The 23,502-nt window shown below is 38.7% G+C and overlaps 1 protein-coding gene across 9 annotated transcripts in view; it reads left to right on the plus strand.

Moving 5' to 3' along the window:
- The window catches only part of tlk1a (tousled-like kinase 1a), a 184,374-nt gene that overhangs the window by 112,963 nt on the left and 47,909 nt on the right, over positions 1–23,502 (plus strand). For all 9 annotated transcript variants that reach the window (XR_013499538.1, XR_013499537.1, XM_078228368.1 and 6 more), the window contains exons 8-13: positions 552–644; positions 4,269–4,379; positions 8,062–8,198; positions 8,584–8,772; positions 10,610–10,676; positions 13,852–13,949. Coding sequence is in view for 7 of the 9 variants with exons in the window: in XM_078228368.1 (XP_078084494.1) it covers positions 552–644; positions 4,269–4,379; positions 8,062–8,198; positions 8,584–8,772; positions 10,610–10,676; positions 13,852–13,949 (695 nt within the window). In the remaining 2 variants the exon portion in view is untranslated. The remainder of the gene's footprint in view (positions 1–551; positions 645–4,268; positions 4,380–8,061; positions 8,199–8,583; positions 8,773–10,609; positions 10,677–13,851; positions 13,950–23,502) is intronic.

Here is a 23,502-nt window from a genome sequence, read left to right on the forward strand (position 1 = left end):
AATGTCACCTGCCATAACTTTTGATGCTGTTCCTTTCTAAATTTGTTGTGGAGAGTATATGATTATTTCATCAGCCTTCATGGACAAGGGGAGTGGGATGGTGTATTTGTTGTTGGGGGAAGGGGGGGAAATTGTACCCTGTTGGAATTTCATGGCATTTGTCATGTTGGGTCTCTAACATCTAATCATTCATTTTCACTATTATACTTTTTTTTTAGCACTCTGTTTACTTTAGAGCTCCCATGAGTCCTCCACTTGCTTTTTTATTAGAGGCAGGCTGCTTGCATGGTTTCTGTCTTGCTGCCGTTTCTATTTGAGGACTGGCATTAATGCCGTCCTATAATGTCAGGTGTAGTTTCATTGTTTGCAATTTACCATGTAATGTTAAATTTACAGTGCCTTTTGACATTCTGAGACTGGCAGTTTTAATATATTGTAGATTAAGCATGCAAACCTCGAGAGCGGGATTTAAAAAAAAAAAATGTTTTCCTGCAATGTATGCACTTTTGGCATATTTTGATTGTAATAGTTAATGCCTTATTTTTATGAAGACTGAACTCACCATGGGAAAGTTGGCTGCACTTGAAAGCAATAAGAATCTGGACCTTGAGAAGAAAGAAGGCAGAATAGATGACTTGCTGAGAGTAAGTAATCGTGTTAACAATACGATCTGCTGATTACACTCCACCAATAGCAGGTGGCTTTCTGAACCAATATTATTTAGATAGTCAAATGAAAACTAATAAACAGGGATATTTAAATGCTGACAAAGGAAGTGTGAATCTAAATCTTGCTGCACAAGATATAATGGAGTGATTGTTGCAAGGATACTTGTAATGAGCTTGATTTCTGAAATCTTCCCAGGTCGACATTGCTACAACAATGAGTAATGTTGATGATCAATAATATACTTCACTCTCATTTGGGGGGGAAAAGGTCAGTGTTAATTTTCTAATAAAATTAGTTGCAGGTTACCAAATGATTGGGATTCATTTCAAGATGAAACAAAAGTAATTTAAGTAAATAATGTATCCAGCATTATGGTTTGAATTGTTATATAACTGTACAACTCATTTGTTTTTTAATATTTTGAACCTTGTGTGGCACTGTACTATTCAGTAGTTTACTCTTGTAATTTTGTCTATACTATTATGTAGTCCTAATAGCAGCTCAGATGCATCCTTTTAAGGCTGAAAAGCAAATAATTATTTCTTTGTAACTAATTTCTCATGCCAGGTATTAGGCTTGTGGCTATTCTATGTACTTCCATGCTTTGATCAGAACTGGAAATCATGGTTGCCTTTGATTCATGTTCTGTTTGTTCCATCTGAATAGTTCAAACTTGTTAGTTTTGCTGATCTGCATTGGATGGAAATGTTAATTGTTCACTCCAGGCTTGTCCAACCTTTTGCGTGCAGGGGAGTCCATATTTCAATATTTTTCTTTCTCAAAGGGCCAATGATTCGATTTCAGTAAAATAGGGTTTCGCAACATGAATTTTTAAATTAATCAATAACCAAGCAATAAAATGAAGATTTCAAAAAAGAGTAATTAATAAAATACCTATTAAAAAGTGGCAGAGTTCACCAATAAAATCTTTTTGCCTTTTCACTTATGAAGCAAAGAGAGACAGACAGGCCCTGATTTTACCAGCATGGCGGCCCGAGGCTCCGAAGATCGGGCCTGAGGCCAACGGGGAATGCCGTTCTGCGAGCCTCACCTGCCCTGGTTTCGGGGCGGCCGTGCCGATAAAATCAGGGCCACAGAGTCTGCCACAAGTCCTGGTCATGAGAAGGGGTGGGGAACCTGGCCTGAGCTAAGGAGTTAGGTTTAACTAATACTGAACTTCCAATCGCCTCAAATGACACACACTCCTTGCTAGCACCAGCAGAATTCATACAAAAATGGGATTTGAAGTGGATTGTCTTTCAGTCTTCCTCTTCCGGCTTGCTCTGTGGGAACATTTTGTGACTCACTCCCAGTCTCAGGGCTTTTGGTGTCTCACAGACTCACGCTCTCACATGGACTCATTCGCGAACACAAACTCACTGTCATGCACAAATCTCCAGCGTGCATATGCAGGCCCCCTCTAGCGTCCCAATATTGGGGATGTCATCAGACAGTCAATCACATTGAAATATTCACACACATGACCTTCCAGCAAGCCAAACCACCAAATTCCAATAGTTGTAATTTTAAATTTTACAGATGATGAGATAAATAGGGCATGCATATTTGATTAAAGTAGAAGTTAAAATATTGTAAACCTGAAAAAATTGATTAGTGGAACCTACCTCTATGGAGAAATTTAACATTACATAAATATAGGGCTGAATAAAACAGGGGACAGGTGGCCTGCCCCACAGCCATAATGGGAACTTGGGGTTAATAAGGGCCAAGTGGAACTTCTGCACCTCATGGGGGTGGGATGTTCTTCCCTCTGGAGCTGCCAGCCAATCCGATTGGCCACCAACTCCATCAGTCCTGGCGGTGTCATGAGTTAGAGGCTACAAGAAGAAGACAGAGAAAGACTAAGGCTTCCTGAAGCTGTTAACCCTGTGATGTTGGTCACAGAGGCTTTCAAATGATCAGGGAGAGGGCGGGGATTTGGATTTCAGGCTGTGGGGGATGGTCAAAGAAGGGGGGGTGTTTGATTTTTGGGGGGAGGGGGGGACAGTGCTGTCCCCGAATCTGAAAAGGACTGCCCCCCAATGATCAAACCCTTCCTTCCTGCACTTTGAATGCTCCCTTTAAATATAATTAGACTGCTGCTAACGCCTTTCTGACCATGCCAAACATTTCATGACATGAGCAGTGCATCATTAGGGTCAAATGCCTTGATAACGAGCCTAATTGACTCTTGATTACCTATTTGAATATGGCTGGCAGGCTGCTGATTTTGACTCCCACCCACCCCCACTCTTGTCTTGTGGGAGTAAGCTCAAGGTAAGTTATAAGGTGGGTACCTGCCCTGTTTTACATGCTCCCCTGCCACTAGAAACACCCCTGACAAGGGCATATAAGATACAGCCCATAGAATTATGCCTTCAGGGCCATTGAGGCCGTTTAGTGGTCACTGTGAATTTAGTATGCTGCTAAAACCCAGATACACTGCATTCAATAAGGTGTTGTAAAGAGTTGTTACAGAAAGGTTAATAGTGTAATTGGGAAGTTCTCATTAGTTCAGCGATTTCTATTTGAGTGCATTCTGGGAGGACTTCAACAGCTCATCTGCAGAGAGAATCACTGATAGCAGTGATCCGGCTTGCTGCATTATTCCGTCGGTACGTGGACTCCAGAGTTGCTGTCAGTTTCAGATGATGGCCAACACTAACAGTTTCATCATAATTACTCCTGCAAAACCAGGCCACTATCTTAAAAGTGCAATGTTGCAAGATGTGTTTATTTACAAAAGGAGCAGGAGGGGCCCTAGAGGATATAATTCATGTCCACCATTTCACAAAAACTTATGAGTGGCTATCCTCACAGTTTTAAAATCCACTTTCATGTCATGCCCTTGATGTGCTCTGGTTTGTAATGCAGTATCTTTTTCATGTGGTTATTTATTAAAAGCAAGTTGAGATATACTGCATCATGTGATTTTTCTTCCCTCCTGGAAAACAACACTGGTTTCTGCTACAAATAACTAGAGACTTTGCATTTGGTTTGATGTACATACCATTGTACTGGGACAACATAAACAAATGCATCCAACTTGCATCCTGTATGACCTGTATTATTGCGTGCCCCCAATACTGTTCTCTGCGCCTTTATTTGCATCATTCCTAAATTGATTAGAACCAAGTATCCATTTGTATTTACAAGTTCAATTATATTTTATACTAGTCTAGTTCTTTTCTGAACCTCTTATTTTGGAAAGCAGAATATGGGCATCAGGTAGATCCATTGCCCAGCATTCTTGTGCCTTTTCTAAAAGTGCTCATTTGTTGGCTGTTTGAGATGGTTTGAGTTTGAAAGCTGCTACATAAATTCAAGTCTGTCTTTTTCTAATGAGCAATTAGTAACTTTCTCTAGGTTCAGGTGATTGGGAAATGGCAACATACAGACCCATAACATGCTGCTAATTAAAATGCCCTTCAGGGATGAAACATTGTTGTAGATTATAATATCAAAAACCTGCATGATACAAAGTAATTTTCAATAATCTTTCACCAAATTTAATGCTATATGAGAATATAATTGAAAAATATGAAATTGGAAATGGATTGCTATGCTATGTGTAACAATATTATCTGGCATTTTGACAGGCTAACTGTGATTTAAGGAGGCAAATAGATGAACAACAAAAACTGCTTGAAAAGTACAAAGAACGGTTAAACAAGTGCATGACAATGAGCAAAAAGTTATTAATTGAAAAGGTAAGATGATAAGTAGAACTATAACTTTACACAGTATGTTTCAAGATCATGAGAGCAAGTGGAAGTACTTTTGCTCCTCCAGCTTGTTCTATTAACCAGTTTATGGGATGAGTGTTCCAAATTTCTACTATGCTTTGTGTGAAGAAATGTTGCCTGACATCACCCTTGAGCTGTCTTGTTTGTAATTCAAGGTTATACCCTCTTGCTCTAAACTCTTCCACTAGAAGAAATAGTTTATCTACTCTATCAAATCCTTTAATCATCTTAAACATTTCAACGAGACACCCCTTTAATTATCAATGCACCTGGGAATACAAGCCTAGTTTATTCAACCTGTCCACAATCTAACCCTTTTTGTTCCCACATCTGCTGAGTCTGAGCTGCACCCCCTTCAAGGCAAATGTATTTTTCCTGAGAAACTGTGTCCAAAACTGAATGCAGTACTCACGATGTAGTCTAATCAGACCTTTATACAAATAAAGTATAATTTCCATCCTTTGGTTAGAATAAAGGTTAAAATTCTATTGACCATTTAATCATTTTTATCCTTGCCACTAGCTTTTAATGATTTTCGTACATGGGCCCCTAAATCTCACTGCTTCTCCACAGTTCTTAGCTTCTCAACATTTACAAAATATTCTGATGATTGACCTCACACTTTCCAACACTCCATCTAGAAGTTTTTCCAAAGTTGTACAGAACATTTTTATCTATTCAATAAAAAAGCAAAAGTTTTACAGCCGTGAATGATCCTGAACTGCAGTTGTGAAGTACGCTTGTTTTCAATTTTTGACTTTTGAATTTTACTTGTGTTGATCTAAACTGTGTAAAATCTCAAACTTCCTTCCCACCCCCTTCCCAAGTTGTCTTAGTGAAGTAAATTACTCCCACCCCTATGTACAGTTTCTGTCTGTATGTTTGCTTTTGGATAGGAGCATTTCTGGTGCATCTGCCTTTTCCTTCACTAAATTATCAAGATACCTTAATTTACCTGATAGCTAAATAGTGCAAGGTGTAAAATAGAACCTTGTTTTTGAAGTAATCCCACAGTGGAGTGCCAGTCTTAACTGCTGTACATCTCCATCTCATTGAGCATCTGTTCTGTTTATAGCAAATGTACAAATGTTACTTTAATGCCATAAGACGTAGGAACAGAAGTAGACCATTCGGCCCTTGAGTGTGCTATTCAATGAGATCATGACTGATCTGATATATTCCTCAGCTCCACTTCCTGTCTTAACCCCATAACACTTGATTTCCTTACTGATTAAAAATCTGTCTATCTCAGCCTTGAACATACTAACCACCCAGCCCCTACAGCTCTCTGCAGTAAAACATTCCACAGAATCACTACCCTCTAAGAGAAGAAATTCCTTTTCATCTGTCAACCCCTCACTCTGATCCGACAAGGGGAAACAATCTCTCAGCACCTACCCTGTCAAGCCCCCCAAGAATCAATATGCTTCAATAAGGTTGCTGCTTATTTTTCTAAGCTCCAATGAGTACAGGCTCAACCTCTGCTCCATACCTGTGATCTACCTGGTGAACCTTCTTTGTATTGCCTCTAATGGCAGTATATCTTTCCATAGAATTCATATGTTCACTTCGGTGTCCCTGCCTTTTTATATATTTAAAGAAGCTCTTGCTGTCCATTTTTATATTACTCACTACTTTACCCTCATAGTTTTTCTTCTCTCTTTTTGGTTATCTTTCTTTGGTTTATAAAACTTTCCCAATCCTTTGGCTTACCACTATCTTTTCCACATTGTATGTATTTTCTTTCGGTTTTAATACCATCCTTAACTTCCTTGGTCAATCATAATTGGTTTATCCCCTTCTTAGAATCATTCTTCCTCACTGTATCTTTGTTGTGAGTCATTAACTATTTTCATAAACGTCAGCCATTGCTCATCAACTGTCCTTTTTGCTAAACTCCTTTCCCAGTCTATTCCAGCCAACTTTGCTCCCATTCCTTTGTAAATACCCTTCCTTCGGTTTATCACAGTTGTTTCTGACCCAAGTTTTTCACTCTCAAACTGAATGCTAAATTCCACCATGTTATGGTCACTGTTTCCTGGGGGATCTTTTATTCATTGTTTAGTAAACCTTCCTCATTACATATTACCAGATCCAAAGTAGTGTGTTCTCAGTTGGATCCACAACATATTGTTCTAGGAAACTGTCGCAAATGCATTCAATCAAATCTTCCTCGTGGCTGCCTCTACCAATTTAATTTTCCCAATCCACACAAAAAATTAAAGTCACCCATGATTAATGTACTGTCTTTTTTACATGCCCTCATTATTGCACATTTATTTTCTGCCCTACAGTATAGCTACTGTTAGGGAGTTTATAGACTGTTCTTACCAGTGATTTCTTCCCTTTGTTCTTCCTTACCTCCACCCAAATGGATTCTACACCTTCCGACTGAAGATCATTTTTGCTCTTCTACATATTCCACCTTGTACTAACAAACCTACGTCACCACCCTTTCCTTCCTGCCTGTCCTTACGAAAGGTCAAGTACCCTTGAATATTTCCTCCCAGCTTTAACCTCCTTGTAACCACGTCTCTGTATTGGCTATAAGATCATGGTCATTAACCTCAATTTGTGCCATTACTTCACCTATTTTATGCTGATACTACGTGCATTTAAGTAAAGAGCCATTAAGTTTGCCCTTTTATCATTTATTTCCCCCATTGATCCTATTTGCTACAGTTTTGTTTTATGTTTGTACACCGTTCTTTTCTGTTGCACTCTGGATGTCATTACCTACATAGCTGCCCTGCAATGCTGCCATATTCATTTTCTTCACCCCTCCAGACCACCCCCCCCCCCCCCCCCCCCCCCCCCCCCATTAAGTTTAAAATGCCTAGTTATGCGGTTTGCAAGAACACTGGTCCCAGCACGATTCAGGTGTAGGCACCCTGCTGTCCCCAGTACTGATGGCAATGTCTCACAAACAAAAATCCACTTCTTCCACTCCAGTCTTTGAGCCACGTATTCATCTCTCTAATCTTACGTACCCTATGCCAGTAATAATCCAGAGATTATAACCTTGGAAGCTCTGTTAATTCAGTGTCTGTAGCTCAGCCTCCTGTACAATGACTCTGAGCCAAAGTTCCTCAAGCTGCAAACACTGTAGGCATGTTTGCCCTGGATCACAATGTTATCTAGGACGTGCTCCCACTGCTGCAGCCTTGACACATCACTTGTCCTGCTATCCTTAATGTGTTTTAAATAATTACCTCATTAAATCATTTGCTTATTTATGGTGCTGTTCATATATTTTATTAAATAACCACCAAGTTGTGCACTGTTTTGAACTCTAGGGAAGGAGTAGAATTTATCCACTTACCAGATTCTCACCAAGCAGCTAACTCCTTTTCCTGTCGAGTTTGCACTCTGATCCTTGGGACACTCCTTTTTGCCCTGGACTGCACTGAAGACTTTGAATTTATAGAGAATTGAACTGGGGCTACAGTAACGAGTTAGCTAGCTAACTGCTCAGCTCCCATAGCGGAGAATGAGTTTACCCTATCTAACTGTTAGAAAGAAAGAACTTAGCCTGCTTGCACAGGCATTTACAAGAAGCACCAGATGAAAGAGCAATAAGATGAAAATAAATTACAATTTTCTGAAAATAGAAGGATAAGCTATTAAAACAATTCTTGTGGTTTAGAGTAAGCAAGAGAAGCAGTCTAGCAGAGAGAAGAGCATGCAGGACAGACTACGGCTGGGGCATTTCACTACAGTGCGACATGGTGCTTCGTTCACTGAGCAATGGACTGATGGCTATGCATTTCAGAATCTTGTAAAGTAAGTATCAATGCTCTCTCTTTCACTCTCTCTCTCTCTCTCTCTCTCTCTCTCTCTCTCTCTCCCCCCCCACCTTTTTTTCTTCCCTGCAGTCTACCTTTTTCCTCGTCTTTTTTCCTACAGTTGACCACCCAGCCACATAAATCTCCATCCGCACCCCCAACTAATGCTTCCTGTGTAATTTCCCTCTTCCTCACGCGCTCTTTATTCACCCCACAACTATTCCCAACTCCATTGAAGATTTCCCACTTTTCCAACTCCTCCAGACAGACAATCTTTCAAATATTGAACATCCTTTGGCTCAGTGAGTGAGCTGCAGTGAGGAGATTCAATTAATCCTAAAATGTGCTCACATGTAATCTTAATATCTGCTTTTTGAATCCAGACAACAGGAATGGATAAATCAACAGAGGGAAGAAATAGAAAGACAAAGAAAGTTGCTAGCAAAGAGAAAACCTCCTCCAACTCAAAGTTTGCAGACCCCAGCAGCAAACTCTGAGCTAAAACAACGCAAAACTAAGGCTGTCAATGGTGCAGAAAATGATCCTTTTGTTAGGCCAAACCTTCCACAGTTGTAAGTTTATTTTTAATATTTTATTGTGAAATGTATTATTGCGTTATATAGTCTATGCAGTGAGTCCATGCCCAACAAAATGTAAAAAATACTTTCTTATAATTTCATGATGTTCATGGGGATTTCAGAAATTTTGTGTGCAAGCAGTTTTCACTATAGGCATACATGTGTCAGCCCTACATGTACTGATGCATTTCATGATCTAAATTGATTATTCTCTTTTGAACTCTTAAATATTTGCAACATTAACTCTGATAAATTACTTTTTAGATTTCCATGTCAATTTAATAAATCTGAAGCTTTTAACAATGCACTGTTATTCACAAGACTTTTCCAAGCACATGCTTGGGGAAACTGATGAAACTGGAGCAATCTGGAATATAGTTTATTTCACCCTGCTGTATATGAACAGTACCATTATTCCTGTTTTAAGAATCAAACTCTCTGTTAACAATGTATACCAACAACTGAATATCTATTTGACAGTAATGTCAAAATTGGCTTGCTACAGTAGGGCCCACAAGTGAAATGTGCATTTGCCTGAAAACCCCTTTATTAATTTGAAATGACTGTTTATTTACTGCAGGAAATCCCTGGGCTCTGACAATTTGTATGATGGAAGTTGTGGGGGGTGGAGCGGTGCTGGGGTCACCTACACTTTGCGAGTTTCCTGCTGGATGAACTCCGAGTCAAAACTTTAGTCTCCACTTGCAACGACTGCCTGGAGCAGCTTCTTCTGTTTCAAGTTGAAATGCTGCCACTAGGGCAAAGGCTTGCTCCTATTATGTTACCTAATTTATACCGTTGATTCCGATGTCCTTGCCATCTTAAAACCAATGTCACAGTTTGCCCTAATGCTGATTGTTCTATTCCTCAGTTGAATTAAAGTTGAATTTGGGAGGTTTAGGAAAGCAACAAGGTTTCCTGTGCACTATCTTATATGCCAGTTGAATAAGAGACCAAAGTAGAAGCAACTGTTGTTGGAAAGTAAATGTTTCAGGATTGTTGCCTTTCATTTAAAGTGGTTCATTTAATTTGTTGAATAATGTAAGAAAAGGATTTATGTTGAGCTACTTCATTCATTTAATTTTGTAAGTTATTTATCAGATACTTGTGGACTTGACTGTGCATTCTTGTCTGTCTTTCGATGTTAAGAGGCTGAGGTTAAAGCCTAGGTTAGTACACCTGAAGCAAGCCCTGCTCAATAGTTTTATATCCTGTGGAAATAATGCATGTAAGCTACTTTTTAAAAACAGTGCAACTTGAATGTTGAGGCGCCACATTTTTGATACTTAAATTTAAATTTATTTATTAGTGTCACAAGTAGGTTTAAATTAACACTGCAATGAAGTTACTTTGAAAATCCCCTAATCTCCACACTCTGGTGCCTGTTCAGATACACTGAGGGAGAATTTAGCATGGCCAGTACACCTAACTAGCATGTCTTTTGGACTATGGGAGGAAACCCATGCAGACACAGGGAGCATGTGCAGACTCCGCACAGACAGTGATCCAAGTCGGGAATCAAACCTATGCCAAGAAGTATCCTATGCTAATCACATGCTGTATTATCCTACAGAAATAGGACATTAAATTATTAGGACTTACACAGAAGCATTGTCCTGCAGCTGTCAGAAATACAGCATATGCAAAACTAATAATCTTCAACTCTTTTGAGAATTGGCTTAACACAAAAGGTTTGGAGATGTTAGAATCTTGGGTATGCCTGGGTTACTTTGGATGTACGATAAACTTTGAATTTTCTTCCTCAGCAGCAGCTTGTCAATTTTGTAATCTAATGGTAATACTGATTTTTTGATGTTCCTGTCTTAACCAGGTTGACAATAGCAGAGTACCATGAACAGGAAGAGATCTTCAAACTTAGATTAGGACATCTTAAGAAGGTGTGTTAATTTTGTTTTTTAAGTGGAGGGGTTGAAGGGGAGACATCAAAGCCATGAGATTCCATGTCTGTGTAGGCATCTGACAAGCGATTTAATATCCGCCCAAAAACTATTAATTTTGCATGGCCAAATCTGCAGTAACTGAAGCTGAAGGGAAAGGAGAAACATTTTAGTGACATTCACTATGTAAAGATGTTCCAAAGAGTTTTACTATTAAGTATTTTGAAATGTAGTTGCTATTTTAATGTAGGGATATGCAGCACAGCTAATTTGTATTTGGCAGAATCCCACAGGCAGCAATGAAATAATCTGTTTGCGTTGTTAGTTGAGGGGTAAATATTGGATCTTGTATGTCCAGCTGAGGAGGCAGATGAACATCAGTTCAATGTCTCATCAAAAGACATGATCACTGACAGTGCAAACTCCCTCGGTACTTCCCAGATCTCTGGATTATGGGCTTAATTCTCTTGAATGAGACTTGAACTCTCAATCTTCTAACTCAAGAGCAAGTATGCTACCTACTGAGCCACGGCTGACTTTTCTCACTTGCTAATTGTGTTTTTATCATGAATTACCTAATAGTTGAAAGATAATTCAACATTATGTAAAACAATTGATGCTGAAATATCAATCGTATTTTCCTTTACGATAATTCTCTACAAGAAGTCAATATTTTCTTTTAAAAGATTTAATGTTGTTACAATTTCGGTAGAGACTGATAGTGGTTTAAAATAGATATTTTAAATTCCTGGAAGGATCACACAAGACTTCAAGTTTTAAGAGTTTTGCTGTAATAAGCTAAAAGCAACGTTCACTAAACACTATTCTTATAGGCAATTTGTACTCTACAAATAAGTTTCCCCATTTACCTTTAAAAATGACCGCCATATGTATCCTTTACACTTAGGCACCTCTTCTCCCAGAACCAGTCCAAAGCTATTCTCTGCTCCCAGAGGCCTGGTTCCTTTTTCCTTACCCAGCCAGTTAACACCTAATCCAAGACCTGGCTTTTGCTTTCAGGGTTACATGGGAGATTCCTGCTCTCTTTCCCAAGCTAGGTGATTCTTCCAGCCTCCTTTAAATCCTCATGAAATCAATCTTTTTAATCTGATTGCATGTTTCCACAAGGTTTTGCACCGGGAGCAATAAGTTTTGTCCACTTAAGGTGCGGGGCCAGCTGCCTTTGTCACCTGCTCTCTCCCCTCAGGTTCTTACAGATTTACTGATTTGACCTCTAGACCCCAAACTCCATTCTAGCTAGTATATCTGTTTATAAAGCCTGACGTTCCTAACACCTGTGGGACATTTGGAGATTAATCGTCACCTCACAGTCAACACGGATGCTCGAGCCATTGTCTATATAAGGTGTAAATATTTTGCGTCGTCTTCCCCATTATTTTACTATTTAACTATGTTGGGCAGAATGCAAAGTGGGTGACTGGTCCCTTTTCACTCCTCCATCTTACCTTAAATTAAAGACTTCAAAAATATTCTCTTCTGTCTCCTATTGATTGAGAAAGACAACTTGGTTCCTCTCAATTATGCAAATAATCTCATACAATTATATTTTTTGCAGTATGTTTATTTGATGTGCTTTCTGTGGAATTGTTATTTATAATTAGGGCATTCTTTAGATGATCCTATTTGCAGCTTAAGAAAACTAGAAGTTTACAACTTCTGAGTTAAATGTACTTTTAAAAAAAAACATTTTAATGAACATATTTATGTTAATGTTTTCATAACCAATGGAAATTAGTTCAATTTAGAATTAATTGATTAGAATTATTTTTAAGTTTACATGTTATTAAATTGATAGAGTTGTGGGCCTTTTATAAACATCATGTTAGAGAATAGAAATAAGTAATTTGGTCCATTAAATAATTTATCATATTTTCTCCGCATGAGCTATCTGGTGTAAAACCTAGATTGCAACCACCCATTCATTTTATTTTTATTAAAATGGCTATGTTTTTTAAACTATTGCCACAGTAGTGGATAGTGGCAGTGAAATCATATGATTAAGGATTTCTTAGACCCCCCCCCCCTCTCTATTTTGTGATTATATTAAATGCCAGGGGGCATAAATTTAAGATAAGGGGCAGGAGGTTTGGAGGGGATTTGAGGAAAAACTTTTTCACACAGAAGGTGGTGGGAGTCTTGAACTCATTGCCTGAAAGTAAAAGGGTGGTAGAAATAGAGACCTTCATAACATTTAGGAAGTACTTAGATGTGCACTTGCAATGCAAAGGTGTACAAGGCTGTGGACCAAGTGCTGGAAAATGGGATTAGGATAGTTTGCTGGTCTGTCTTTAACCGGTGCAAACGTGATGTGCTGACTGGCGTTTTTCTGTGCTGTAGACCTCTATGACTGTCCTCATTACTACCTTCCCAGCCAATAGAAGTCACTTTGTTACTATATACCTTGTATAACGTTTTATGAAGACATCTATTCCGTTTTTAAAAAAATCATTCTCCTACAGGTCAAAAAGTCTGTGCTTGCCAAGTCTCTCTCGTAACAAATCCCCCACTTTTTAACATATTGTAGTGAGTCTGCACTGCACCATTCCTATTATTTTAATGTCTAAAGCTGTTCACAGCTGCCTAGCTGAAGTATTATACAAGTTGAGCATCATTGCATTGCTATTGTACTCTTTGCCCCTAGATTTAAAACCAAAGATTAGATTTATCTGTTTTCTGATCATATCAATTTTAATACACTCTTTAAATGATTTGTGTGTCTGTTCCTCTACTCCATTTAAGATATACTTTTGCTTTTTTGACCAACATTTATTACCTCATATTTTGTAACTTTTGAACTGTATCTGCTAACTAGCTGCCTACTTTTCTAGTCTATATCTTCTGTTAGCTTTTCACAATTTGCCATGCCCCTCAATTTCGTATTGTAAGAAAACTGCAATATAGTTCCCTTGAGCCCAGATCACTAATATGTGTATCTATATACAAGATGATGGGGCCTTGGCTCAGATTGGTACCAGCTGTGCCAGCCTTTAGTTCATGATAGCTAATTGTTCTTGAATTTAAGTTCTCAACTGTACTTCGTACCTAACCTGGATGAATTATGAAATTTACCACTCTAAGAAATCTGATTGTAAGTTTATGTGGATGACTGAGTAGTTGAACAATGGTCAAATTTATTTCCCTTTTGAATAAACAGGAAGAAGCTGAAATTCAAGCAGAGCTTGAACGCCTGGAGAGAGTCCGAAATCTGCATATACGTGAACTTAAACGAATAAATAATGAAGACAGTTCACAGTAGGTTAATGGATGTTGATTAATTTTATTTTTTTTGTTTAAAGTGTAACTTTCACAACCTCAGAATATTCTAAAGCACTTCAGTCAATGATGTATTTTTGTAACCTTTGTTGTAGCATAGGAAAATGTGTTCAACGCAGTAAAATAGATGACCAAATATTTAGTGATGTTAGTGAATGGATAAAAGTTGGCACTGGGAGAATTTTCCTGTCCTTCTTAAAATAGTACCATAGAATCATAGCTGTCCACCCGAAGGTTGAAGATATTTGATCTGTGTTTTATGTTTCATTTGAAAGATGGTCCTTCTGACCGTGCAGCATTCCCTTGGTAATGGTCAACATAGATTATGTACTCAGGTCATGAAGTAAAACCAGGATATTCTGACAGAGAACCAAGGCTAACATTTAGTTAAGTTGCATGTATTTTAAAGGAAAATGCTCCTGCTCCCCCTCTCCTGCCCCCTCTAGCTCACTCCCTCCCCCTACCATCTCCCTTATTCTTCATCTAACCTTAAGTGTTTAATCATACTAGCATAAAATAGTCATCATTTAAGTAGCTTCAAAATGTTTACATTTTAGTAAACTTGGAAAAAGAATTCCTGGAATTCTACAGTAGGTAAATCAGCATCAGTAAAATGAAAACATTTTGGTTGTGGGCCCACTTTCAGAACTGGAAGACAGGCAAACTATTTAATAAACTCAACTGAATAGAATAACAGGTGTTGGGGGGTGGGTGTTGCAGGTGCAGGGGAAAGAAAGGAGTAAGGTTTTTAAATACTTGAAATGAAAACTGGTGGATGAGTTTCAAGAAAGATGTTAAAGGAAAGAAAGTTCCAACCAAAGAAAACATAGTTGCAACTGCTTTAAATTAAAATAATAGAAATGCTAGAAACATCACAGACACAACACTCAAAAGTAGGAAAGACAGGCCAGCACATGTACAAATCCTTCCAGAGTAGTGTTCTGGTTTAAGATCTATATATGCAATATCAGCAGAATGTCTGCCATGAGTTTGGGAGCATATACGGTGCGGGAACAAAGATGTGCTTTTGTAGAGGTTGGAAGATGATCTAATGAAAAATCAGTTTAGTAGGGCAGAAGGTGAGCACAAAGGGTACCATGTCATCGTATGAGAAAATATGAAAGCAGAGATGGGAAATGAGGTGGACTCTGTTAAGAGACCTATCTGAAGGATGGCCTCAGCTGTGGAACAAATTACATTTCAAAAACTGCAATGTGAATACTGAAGCTACCAGAGTGCAAACAACAATATGGGTACATGGAGGCTTTCAAAGCAGCAGTCTGGAAAGATGAGTGATCCAGGTAGTTTCAGAAGTGTGCGTTATAAAATGTATGCGGAGTTCGTTGCCAGAAAAAGAGATCAAGAACCCCAGCTGAGGTTGAGATACTCCACCCAAAGGTGACAGAAAATTGAAAACCCTAAGCAATGAAATTCTGATCCAGTTAGGAGCACTAAACAGCAATAACAGTCACTGGAGTAACAGGGAAAGTCAGGGCAGGGGTCTTTGTTAGAGTGGAACACAGTGCCCCATGTATTTTGCAAAAAGACATATATAGCCGCATCCACCCACTTTTATTTGGAGGAGGCAAGTGAGGTTAAGAGAAATTTTTCAGGGTGAGAATAAATTTAGCCAAACTGAATAGGGTGGTGCTGGCTGTATGGCTGTTCAAAATCATAGAATCATAGAAACCCTACAGTGCAAAGGAGGCCATTCGGCCCATCGAGTCTGCACCGACCACAATCCCACCCAGGCCCTACCCGCTAAAATAGAAATGATGATCAGAAACAATGCTAGTAAGAATTGGAGAATAAGTGATACATCATGTTAAAAGGAAATTGAAATTGCTAAAGTGGTAGAGGGCATCAGAAGAGTTATGAATGTTGATGGGTACTGGAAAGGGACGGGGGAGGGGGGGGGGGCAAAAGAATAATCCAAAAACATGAAACTCGTGGAACAGAAGCAAGCTGAACCAACAGTTTTACTTGTATATCTTGGAGGAGGTTGGGGGAAAGAGCTCCTAAGCAGTAAAATAAGCAAAATACTGCGACTGCTGGCATCTGAAAGAAGAACAGAGGAAGCTGGAAAAACTCAGCAGATATGCCAGCATCTATCGGGAGAGAAACACAATTAACTTTTAAGTCATAGACCCTTCATTGGAACTGAATGGAGGGAGAATGTTGGAGCAAAAGAAGCTACAGTAAAAGTAGCAACTTTAAGAACAAATGACAGATGGCCAGGTGCAAGATGAAGAGTGAATATTTTTGCATTGAGGCAATACAAATATGACATTTTTTAAAAAAAGAAACGAAAGTTTAACATGGAGAAGAAAGGTCATTGAGGCAATACATGTATGGAATATTATTTAAAAAAGAGAAAGGTATGTAAATATTAAAGAGGAAATAGTAAATATGGTCACCTGGACAACTGGTTTGTGGGTCATGTTCCATGGAAATAAGTAGTAGTACAGATAGTAGTGGATCTCAATCATCTCGAGGGCAATCCGTCATGTGTCAATGGCACCCACTTGTTGACGAGTTTGATCACACTGTTTAGAATTGAGAGAATGCAGAGCTATAATTTCAAAATACGTTAGATCAATATAATTAGTGTGGCAACTTATTATTGCAGTGGCAGTTCACAGTGAAAAGTTTGAATGAAGGCAAGAGATTAAAAAGAGGGAAAAAGTTGTTGAATTTTATATTCTTCTGCCTTTTCTATAAACAAATTTCAAGTATCTATTCACTTCCCTTTTGAAAATTGTTGTGCTATCACCACTGTTTCTGCTTCTGCTTGGACCATTCTGTCAACCCTCTGCATAAAATAAAAGAACTGGGTTTTTCGTTGGGCTTCAGGACCCCAATCTTGGGGCCATATGGGAGTCCTAAGACTGCAGTTGCTGGCAGAGAGAGCAATGGTGCAGTTTTCATAAGGTAGACTCCAAATATGCCACCTCCATGCTTGTCGTCCTACATATGGATGGCAGGTGTACAACCGATGCTGCAGGTTCAATCGGAGGGCCAGCAACTCTAGAGCCTCTGCACCCTCATCAGGAGAGGTGCAGGCTGCTGAGGCAGTTCGGGAACCATGAGTGCACTCCAACTTGGAGGCTGCCAATGCAGAAAAGCTGTGCTAAAGGCCTGCAAAACCAGTAAGGAGAGTGCGATAGAAGAAAACCCCTTTGCAGGCCTATTCTTAGTGAAGGCTGAGCTTCTTCATCCCCATGCTATCATCATTGAGGCAAAGAGCCTCTAGCCTTGATTTCCTACTGATCTGCCTCAGAGAGGCCACCTGAATTGAGTCAGCAGCTTCACCACACAGAGGGGTGCTGCCCCTGTGGCAGTAAAATACCTGTGTCTGCTCAGAATAAGGCCTGCAGATGGGCCTTAAATGGACTTCTGTGGAGTGGGCAGTCAACCTGCTTCCTAGCCACTCCTGGGAAAGTTCCCCAAAGGTGGGAATGCATTAGAGAACTATGCGACACCCCCCTTCCCTCCCACCACCTCTAACCCAGTCTCCACTGGGCCAGGAAAATCCAGTCTGTTTCCTAACCTTTCCATTTCACAACAGCAAAATATTGTGGATGTTGGCAATACATGACGGGTCTGGCAATATCTATAAAGAGAGAAATAGAGTTATCATTTCAGCTTGATGACCTTTGTTCAGAAAGTAGAGATGTAACCAGCTTAAAGCAAATACAGAGGCAGGGAAAAGGGGAGGAAAGGAAATGCAAGGGAGTGGAAGGCAAGAATGATTAAATGACGCACAACATGGTGCAAGACAAAAGGGGTTGGTAATGGGCTAAGTAAAGTAAGAGAAGATGGGTCAGGCGAAGGTGTAAATGGCAATAGCAGAAATGTTATCGATAGTTGCTGTTCGAAAAACAAATCTCCTCTTGGTCATCAGAGGTCACCCCTCAACTAAAATTTCTCATTCTTGACATGTCCTCTGCATCATCTCTATGGCCTTGACATTTTCCTAAAGTAAACACTCAAGACTAGTCAAAGTTATATAGGTTTAAGATTACCTCTTTGTTTTTGTTTGTGTGCCTTTATTTATCCTAAGATTCCAGAATTATTTTTTTCTTGACACTTTTTCAATTTGTCTTCTGATCTTTAAAGATCTGTATGTCTAAAGCCCTGATTTGCTCCTGGTTTTATCACCTGGTGTATTTGTTATTAACTTGTTTTTCCTTCCAAAATGCATTACCTCACTTCTCTGCATAAAGTTTGATCTGATATTTATCTGTCCAATTTGTTTACTTGACCTTGCCCTTCTGAAGTCACTTATTGTCCTCCTCTGTTAACTACACACTCTCTTTATGTTGCCTGCAATTTTTTTTATACAGCCTATAGCCAAGTCCATATTAGTTGTAAAGAACAGTGATCCCAAAGCTGAGTTCTAGATCCACTAATCCCCACTAGTGAATTGCTGTTTTTAACCAATTTCCGATCCTTGCTGCTATGTTCCCATGAATAATGTATTACTTACATCAACGAGCCTCTGATGCGATGTGGTGCATTTTTGAACATCCATATATATGAGATCCTCAGCATTTCCCTTAATGTGCAGTATTGTTTCACAGATTCATTAGACAAGGTTTGCCTTTTACATGCCTGTGTTGACTGTCTTTAATTGAGCTATGTTGTTCAAGGTGAGCATTACTTTTATCTACGGGATCAAAAGGGCTAAAGATAGGAGAAGGTATCAGATTCAGGAGATGGACCCCAGCCAAAAAAAAATAAGCATGGAAGCAAAGTAACAGAAGACGACCTTAGCATCATGTGGTCATACAGGTATGAGGCTTATGACCTTTGCTGAGGACACATCATTTAGAATTACAAAAGGGGAAGCTAGAAGGGATTGTAAATAGAAGTGAGTTTAAAATAGGATTTCAAGAAAGTGAGAACCATCAGGAATTCGTAATTAGTTGGCATTGGAGGATTATTTGTCCCTTTGGTTGCTGCCCGATAGGAGGTATTGTGTGCAGTTCTGGAATCCACATTATAGGAGAAATGTGATAGCATTGGAAATGGCGCAGAGGAGATTTACCAGGATGTTGCCTGGGCTGGAGAGTTTTAGATATGAAGAGAGATTGAATACTAGGGTTGTTTTCCTGAGCTGAGGATACTTATGAGATGTATAAAATTATGAGGGACATAATTTTAATAAGAGTAGACAGGAAGAAACGTTTCCGCTTGGTGGAGGGATCAATGACTAAGGGGCTGAACTCATTGTCAGAAAGGGTGGCGGAGGCAGAGACCCTCATAACATTTAAGTATTTAGATGTGCACTTGCAATGCCAAGGCATTCAAGGCTATGGACCAAGTGCTGGAAAATGGGATTAGAATAGTTAAGTGATTTGTCTTTGACTGGCGCAGATGTGATGGACCAAAGGACCCTTTCTGTGCTGTATGCCTCTATGACTAGGTTTTGGAAAAGTGACAGATGAGACAAAGGATGATGCAGAACAGCAAACCAGGAGAATACTAACATTGATTTAGCCAGTAGAAACAAATAAAGAACTTGCATTTATATAGCACCTTTCACGACTTCACATTTCTGATGCTTTACAGCCAATGAAGTATTTTGAAGTGCTTCCATGTTGTAATGTAGGAAATGCAGCAGCCAGTTTTTTTCCCCCAATTAAGTTCCAACATATAGCGATAATCTTTTTTTAGTGATGTTGGCTGAGGGATAAATATCCACCCCAGAATACTGGGGAGAACTCCCCTCTTCCTCTTGAAATGGTGCCACAGTAGGCAAGCAGTAATGAGTGAAAATACCACAAACTGCACTACAAATGCCAATGGTGCTGAAGAGAAAGGACTAATGTACGATGCATGGGAAGAGGGAGAGAAGAGAGTGCATTATGTGAAATACTGAAAGGTAAAATGAATACCCAGGCTACATTGGTAATCACAAATGGATCTAAAAGAGGAATGATGAAACATCAGCTGGCATTCACATGAAAGAAGTCAAAGCTGCAGGCAAATACTGAGGAAAGCGATGCAGTTGTAGAAATTGATTTTGGCAAATAATTATAAACAAAAGTGGTAAAGGGCAGCAAAGATGGTGGGTGAACAGAGAGAGACAAGTGAGACTTTATGCTGGAAAGCAGCAGCACTCTTGAGACTGACATTCCAGGCAGCAGTAAGTCCAGCAATACAAGTTTTTTAAAAAAAGTAATGAAGCTGGAAATCTGAAATAAAATTACAAATGCTGGAATTTTTATTTGAGATTGCTAGCCCTAGTTAAGGAAAAAGCAGTTTTCATGCTTTCGTTTTATTGCCTTTCCATTGTCTCACTAGAATTCTCTTTGCAGGTTATCCATTAGTTTTACCTCTTTCTACCTTTGTTTAAATGAAACTTCCTTGAATGATTAGCTCATCTCGCTTCCTTCCCATGTCAGAAATTAAGGGTTTTATCGATAGGAAGGTCAGAGATGCTAGATTTTAAAAATACCAAGGTCCATCTAGCTCACCTTCTACCACTGCATGATTTTTAAAAAAAATTGCTCGTTTAGTCATTTACTGTCCAGTAAATTTGATTGGCAGTTTATAGTCCAAACCAATGAAGCGTCTTGTCTTCTACCTTCTCGAGTCAAGCAAGATCCATGTGAAGGCACATTAACCAGTAAGAAAAAGTGCTGTAATAAAGAACTTATAGTTCAGCCCCTACATTCCCTCTAAAGATACCTAGATATTGGCTATGTAAAGGTGCACTTCTCTTTCACCGTTCTGTGCAGGCTATCCTACAGGAATTCCCTATGACATCTGAGAAATAACTAAACTTAAAAACCTCAACAAAACCACCTTCCACCTGTTCTCCCCCACTACAAATTTTCCTAAGTTTTGCAATTAATTTTTCACTTTGTTCCAGATTGCTTTTGAAAATTTACTGAAAATTATCCATGCACGAGTCATTTTTTTAGAATATGAACTTGTCCCAGAGTTGGAAGTAAAAATGTTTTGTACATTTTCACTAATTATGATAACTTGGCGTCTTTAAGAACTAGGAGCAGGCCCCTTGAGCCTGCTCCACCACTCAGTAAGATCATGGCTGACCTTTTCGTGGATTCAGCTCCACTTACCTGTCCACTCACCATATTCCATAGATTCACAACCCTTTGGGTGAAGACGTTCCTCCTCAACTCAGTCCTAAATCAGCTTCCCTTATTTTGAGGCTTTGTCCCCTAGTTCTAGTTTCACCTGCCAGTGGAAACAACCTCCCTGCTTTCTATCTTATCTATTCCCTTCATAATTTTATATGTTTCTGTAAGATCCCCTCTCATTCTTCTAAATTTCAATGAGTATAGTCCCAGTCTACTCAATCGCTCCTCAAAAGCCAACCCCCTCAACTACAGAATCAACCTAGTGAATCTCTTCTGCACCCCTGCCAGTGCCAGTACATCCTTTCTCAAGTAAGGAGACCAAAACTGTACACAGTACTCCAGGTGTGGCCTCACCAGCACCTTATACAGCTGCAACATAACCTCCCTGTTTTTAAACTCCATCCCTTTAGCAATGATGGAAAATAATCCATTTGCCGCCTTAATTACCTGCTGCACCTGCAAAACAACTTTTTGTGATTCATGCACAAGGACACACAGGTCCCTCTGCACAGCAGCATGCAATTAAATAATAGTCCATTTTGCTGTTATTCATACCAACATTGTACTCCGTCTGCCAGACCCTTGCCCACTCAAATCATCTATATCCCACTTCTGACTTTTTGTCCTCAGCACACTTTGTTTTACCACTCGTCTTAGTGTCATCTGCAAATTTTGACACACTATACTTAATCCCCAACTCCAAATCATCTATGTAAATTGTAAATAATTGCAGTCCCATTATTGATCCCTGAGGCACACTAGTCACTGAGCGTAAACCAGAAAAACACCCATTTATCCCCACTTTTTGCTTTCTGTTAGTTAACCAATCCTCTATCCATGATAGACTCAGTGTACTCACCTGATATAATCCATCTTTTGGTTTTGCAAATACTATTATTTGATTTTTGCTCTTCGTTATTATTAATTTCCAGGATTCAGTTTGTTCTTAAACCAAGTGTAATAGTTTTTTTTCTTGTTAGACAAAATTCTATGCTTCAACATCAGTTTGTCACCTCGCAAAATGTGACAATGTTCGACCTGGTTTTCAGCAAACTTGACAAGACATACCTTTCTAAACTTTTATCTTAAAAGGCTACTTATAGAAATGTAAAAATATTACTTTTTTTATTTTTCATTGGAATTTATTACGGTTTTAAAAAATGAAGTGACTGACATATTCTGTACGCTTTAAATTACTGTATGTAAATTACTACTCAGTACCTCGAAGCCATATCACCAAATTTTCCTAAGTTTTGCAATTAATTTTTCACTCTGTTCCAGATTGCTTTTGAAAATTTACTGAAAATTAGCCATGCACGAGTCATTTTTTTAGAATATGAACTTGTCCCAGAGTTGGAAGTAAAAATGTTTTGTACATTTTCACTAATTATGATAACTTGGCATCTTTACTATGGAAATAGTATGTAATAGGAATTGGTTTTCTGTTTCAGATAAGTGCACTTGTAAATGCTAACCGATCAAAATTTAAAAACACAAAATCGAATTCTTAGCAGTTAAAACTGAATAAATACAGGTATAATTCTTAAAGTTACCAACTTTATACTGACTGAATTTGATAGTTAATAATTTGATATCTCTGATATCTTTGGCTACACTTAAACCACTCCCAACAATCCCCAAACCCTGTCCAACAACAGTAGAATCAATGGAGTACAAATCTTATTGAAATGTTGCTGTACTTTTAGTTAATTAAATGACAAACTCATATAATTAAGAAATGATTGACCTGCTTGTCTGGATTCTCATTTATAATCATTCATTTAGTTTTTTTTGTTACACTGTAGTAGTGGTGTCCTTTTTAAAAGGGCAGTTAGTTTGTCTTTACTTCTACCTCTGGTTGGATCAAAAGCAGTATAATAGTTCATTTTTATAGCTACTTCGACGTATGTTTTCTAAATATTGGGAAAAAAACGTGAGAATTTGCGCTAACTGGTATCTTACTTCGTTACTGCATTCTTGTAATAACATTTTGAAATTCCTTATTTTTGTACTATTAGTTTGAGGGGGAATTTTGATGATTGATGCTACTTAACATTAACTTTTCTAGTATAAATGTAACAAACGTATTTAATAGCATACTACCCATAGTACAAGATCTAGTTATACACATGTTTTTGGATAATGCAGTTCTTTTAAGCATTGTTTTATTGTGTATATTGCCTAAACAAAAAAATAAAAATCCATTACATAAGATTAGTTCATTTCAATTCAGATTGCTGGCCTGACTTTACAAGTCAACACATTTCACCCTCCACATTTACCCTCCTGAGGAGCATAGAGACAAAAGTAGGCTAGTCAGCCTATCGAGCCTGCTTCGCATTTAATACAATCATGACTGATCATTCACTTCAATGTCTTGTTCTCACGCAATCTCCTGGGACCTAGGTTCGATTCCTGGC

Source organism: Mustelus asterias, chromosome 14, assembly GCF_964213995.1.
Source record: "Mustelus asterias chromosome 14, sMusAst1.hap1.1, whole genome shotgun sequence".
Classification (NCBI taxonomy): Eukaryota; Metazoa; Chordata; class Chondrichthyes; order Carcharhiniformes; family Triakidae; genus Mustelus; species Mustelus asterias.